Here is a 5,172-nt window from a genome sequence, read left to right on the forward strand (position 1 = left end):
ATTCAAAAGTGACCAAAACATCAGCCAGAAAGCAAAAAGTGACCAAAACATCAGCCAGAAAGCATTGGTACTGAGATGTGGTCTGTGGTCCCCACCTGCAGAACCACTCCTTTATTGAGGGTGTCTTGATAATTGCCAATAATTTCCATCTATTGTCTATTCCATTTGCACAACAGCATGTGAAATTGATTGTCAATCAGTGTTGCTTCCTAAGTGGACAGTTTGATTTCACAGAAGTTTCATTTACTTGGAGTTATATTCTGTTGGTTAAGTGTTCCCTTTATTTTTTTGAGCAGTGTATATTGTGGAATACCTACACTAACTAATAAACAATCAATTCTCTCCCTCACGTAACAGCATCTCTCCGTACTTTGCCTGTTTCCGGGTTAGACTGTGATAAGCATAGGGGCGCCAGGTGTGATATAGACCTGATGACGCTGTGCGGCCAGCCAATCACTGTAATGCTACAATCAACATGGCTGCGCCATTACAGTTTGTGGCAAGCAATCACTGCATGTTCATTGGCTCTCTAAAGAGCGCCAAAAATGCAGGGTGGAGAACCGAGCTCTAGCTGAGCAACCCCAAAAATACTCGCCGAGATTGTCGAGAACCATGATGCTCGGGTGAGTACCGAGCAGTAGTGAGCACGTTCCTTTATCAGTATTTATTAACAATACGGTAACAGAAACTAGAAAATCAGGCCCAGTGAAGTCCGATAATACCAGGAGTCTCGGTCAGCTGTGCCAACTTTTTGAAAAGTGGACGGAGCTTTGCCAGGAGGCAGCATTGCTGAGCACAGCTCACAAATTCATCATAATTTGTGCCACAAAAGTGGGGTAACATAAGAAAAGAAGGCTTCGGCATGTTAGTGGTGGTATGCACCTGCTCAAAGAGATGCCACCTCTCAGCGAATTTAGCGCATCTGTTCATAAAACGCCAGTCATGATAACTCAAGGCCTTTTGTCAACCAAGTTGGGTATGAATCCATAGTCCAAGTGTATAAAAAAATACAAGGCTGGGTAAGAATAGTGATGAACAAATAACTTGGTAAGACCCCCCTACCTGCCGGCATCTGCAGCTCCTCTTTTTATTAGCTGGCCTGGTGGTCGTGTGTGCATCTACTGTGCAACAATGACATTACACCAGGCCTACTAATGAAGTTTGGTGCTCGCAGGTACGAGTCAGTCGGCAGGGTTCCTGTCCAGCAGCCATGGCATACAGACCTGGCCACTCCAAATAGATTCACTAATCTCTAGTAAGATCACACAGCCCCTGTGATTCATTCAAAACTACTAGGTTGGGTATAGTGCATAACTCAAAAAGCCCCCATGGTCCATTAATATTGGGAAGGCCGTGTCCAAAATCCAAATAAAAAAGAAAGTCCTATTATCAGTGAATTGATGTCAAATTACTATTCATACATCATACATGTTCCTTATATAGATTTTATCCCGATAGGAAAAAACGTAGAAACTTGCACTGCTAAATAACTTTTAGTAAATGCCTGTGTAATGCCTCATTTTTCCTGTGGGGGTGCTGCAGAGAAATGTATTAGTGGAGAAACGATTCCGTCACAGTTAATCACTGTAGTAGAAAATGTATATGTGTGATGACATCCCATTTAATGATCTCTAGAGTCACAGGGCTGCAGCGTTACGTTCCTTTCACTGGTTTTTCAGCGATATGGCTCTTTGAGGCTGCTTTAGTTTCTTGTACAGCCTGTCCATCAGGATAGCCAAATCCTGATATTTGGTCCTTAGAAGAAACTTCCTTTTCAGGGGACAACGACATAAGATTGGGATAAACATGGCAGGATGATAATCGAATCAGCGGTACGTCATAGCTGGAAGAAGCCTTCATGACGATCTGGGCCAGAGGGAGAATAAAAGATTACAACCAGAGAAGACTTCTTATTTGACTCATTGGCTAATGGTTTATTCTCTGACTGTGGCTGATTAAACCTGAATTTACCTGGAAACTGCATAGGGGCCGTAATTGGTCATATTATTGCGGTATTATTTATAGGAATGCTCTATGTATGTACGATAGGCAGGTTGAACACAATTTATGGGGATTTTTTATATACTGGTCCACCCTTTTTACTAGCATCTTCCCTCCCACCACCACTATTTTCATATATACCAGTGCCCTGTGTTTTTGAGATTTTTTTTACCGCCCCTGTCAGTACTTATTAGGAATCATAATTGAAATTCCCTGGCTCCCTATTGGCATATAAGGGCTGGGTGATATAATCGTTCATCTCTCAACTCCATGTTGTTGCACGACTAGGAAAATGAGCCATTCAGGAAAGTGTTAAGAGTGCAAAGGGGACAAATACCGCTCGGCCTCCACCACGCTCTTCAAGATGATTTAAAGACTACTAGGATCCCATCACTGGCTGTGAGGTGGTATTATTAGGGCATTATATGATAATGTTATTGTTTGGCCATGTTTTCTAGATAATATAGAACACCAATGTATTGGAAAATATACAGTTATCCTGGTTTTGGAGGGAAATGCTCCTCCCGATCCCAAGAAATGCCCCTCTAGAATCAAGCATCGGAATCATTGCCTCTACTTGAAAAACTTTTGCTATTTTCGAATGCCTCAAAAAGTCCATGTGAAGATAATCTTGCATGCTACTCACAATATGTATCTTTATTTCATTGATATCTATGTTATGTACCGTCCCTTTTGGCTTAGTACTATTTTTATCCGCTTAGTCCCTTGAACATATCTGTTTCCAATGGGGTCATTTTTTGTAGGCTTGAATTTTATTTCCCCGAACTTACATGAATTAGTTTATTTATTGCTTTTCTGAACTCTTGATTTCTAATGCTGTACAACAAGGGGTTAATGAACGGCGTTAGGACCGTATATAACAGAGCCCTCAGTTTGTTAACAAGAACAGATTCCCCCTTCGTAGTAAATACGTAGACGGTAACTAGAATCCCGCAGTGTGTGCTGACTGTGGCCAGATGTGTGCTACAGGTGGAGAAAGCCTTCCGTCTTCCGGAGGAGGTCGATATTTGCAAAATTGTTGTGAAAATGCACGCATACGATAAAACGATGAAGAGAAACGGGAGGAAGATGAGAGTAAATGAGATAGCGAAGTCGTGCCATTCTATAAGTTCTTTGTTGGAGGAAGCCAGGATGAGAAATGGAGCCATATCACAAAAGAAGTGGTCAATCATATTGGAGCTACAAAATTTCAGCTGGAATATCAAAAGAAATTCACTTGGGCTAAGAAACAAACCGGCCGCCCAGGACCAGAAAGCCAGATGAAGACACAGTTTAGGGGTCATTACGGAGGAATATCGTAGAGGTTGACAGATGGCCATGTATCGGTCAAGAGACATAACAGCAAGGATCAAAGACTGAGTGTAAACTGCCAGTGAATGAATACAGTACTGGATAAAGCACCCGGTTGTGGTTATCGTGCCCCCCGCCAGCAGTATAACATGCAACATGTTGGGTACAATGTTGGTGGTGAACAAGAGGTCAACGAGAGCCAGATGTTTGAGAAAGTAGAACATGGGAACCTGGAGTTGATGGTCGATGGACACCAAGATGACGATGAGAAGATTTCCAAGCAAAATGAAAATATACGCCAGAAGGATAGAAGTAAAAACTAAAATTCTGAGATTATGAAGACTTTGGAATCCCAGCAGAAAGAATTCGGACACCATAGTATGATTCTCTGTACACATTTTCAAGGGTAGTAAGACCTATAAGATAATTTTCAGAGAAGCCAGTTATCACATTGTGAAATGTCCTAAAGACTCTACCTGCTGGATCCCTGCAAGGAGAATCAGTTTCTTCCAAAAGCTTTTACATACGACATCAACCACAACCCTACTCTGCAATGGATATCTCTGCTTTGGATTTCAACTTTTCCTCGTGTATGGATGAGTAAGGAGAGAGAGATATAGTGAGCCAACTGATCATTCAGCCAACAGTTATCTAATTTGTATGGGGGCATTTATAGTAGTAGTCCCTATCCAATGACTTAGAAGCCACATGAGGCTCGTCAAAGAGGCGTTGATATTGGCCATATCATTTGGTTCCAATACAACATCCACTGTGACAATATTGCAAACAAATTTTACTCCATGAACAGTGGCAATTTGAATGTAAAGAGTGTTTTCTTCCTTCTGGGCTCGTTGCTTGTAAAACTCAACCACCAACACAATTTGGATCTTTACAAGAAGAGTCAAAAACTTCCAAGAGCCTAAAAATTTTACAAAAATGAAAGTTTGGAGAACCAATGGTAATTCAAATTGCTAGTCAAATATTCAGTGAAAAAGAAGAATAAGATTTCTTTAAGGCGTCTTTTTTTCTTGATTTTTTATTGTTATTAAAATATTGGTATGTTGCGCATATCTGACACATAACCGTAAAGTCACATATGGCCATTATGATATATGCGATTGTACAGTGAATAGGTCTTGTTGTACCAAAGTGACGTGACTTTACAGTTGCAGTGGTAAAGTCAATGTGCAGCCGCAGCCTTATACCAATATTTTCGTATTGTTACCTATCCCGACACAAGCACTCGGCTTGTCTCTCTTTTGATATGGCTGCCTTCTTTTCCAGTACTACATGTCGGGATACCCAGGTAACTCAGTGAAATTTCCCTGACATCATCAGCCTAGTACTTTTAAGGCCACCTTTGGTCAGATGCTTAGGTATTAAGTAGCATTGTTTCAGTTGCTTCAGTATTCTGAGGAGTTTGCTGCTTCACTTAATCTGACTCCAGCCAGGTGTTTATCATCTCCTCAGCTTCTCCTGATTTCCATACTACACTGAGATATATTTCCAAGCTCAGACTAGTTTACTTAGCTGTGGTCCGCACTACTTTCTCAGCAAGTCACCAACTTCTCGCAACTATCACACACCTGGTCTCTGCATTCAAGTTAACACATCTCTTCGAGCGAACCTCCACTTTTCCTATACTACATTTCATTCTTGCTATTAAATATTGTCTTGCTGGAGGATACCAAACTGGCATCTTTAGGCAGGGCAATGGTTAAACACGAGTAACCAAGAAGTAAATGCAGACTGTATTGCTTTGATTAACTGCTTCCTTGCCGGAAGACACCAGTTTTCTATGCTGCTAGTGTTCTTGTGTGTATCCTCACACCTGGCTGTGCTCCACTTGTTTGCTGTCCT

The 5,172-nt window shown here is 41.4% G+C and overlaps 1 protein-coding gene across 1 annotated transcript; it reads right to left on the reverse strand.

The window, feature by feature from the left end:
- Positions 1-1,653: 1,653 nt before the first annotated feature.
- On the reverse strand, positions 1,654-3,710 carry LOC141152672 (olfactory receptor 6N2-like). Its single transcript, XM_073637230.1, has 2 exons — positions 2,793-3,710; positions 1,654-1,866 (listed from the first exon to the last, which is right to left on the reverse strand). The coding sequence occupies exons 1-2, from the start codon at positions 3,708-3,710 to the stop codon at positions 1,654-1,656; spliced, it is 1,131 nt and encodes a 376-aa protein (XP_073493331.1).
- Positions 3,711-5,172: the final 1,462 nt, after the last annotated feature.

The sequence above is a fragment of the Phyllobates terribilis genome, unplaced genomic scaffold (assembly GCF_046119375.1).
Source record: "Phyllobates terribilis strain yellow unplaced genomic scaffold, ASM4611937v1 Scaffold_6__1_contigs__length_29720123, whole genome shotgun sequence".
Classification (NCBI taxonomy): domain Eukaryota; kingdom Metazoa; phylum Chordata; class Amphibia; order Anura; family Dendrobatidae; genus Phyllobates; species Phyllobates terribilis.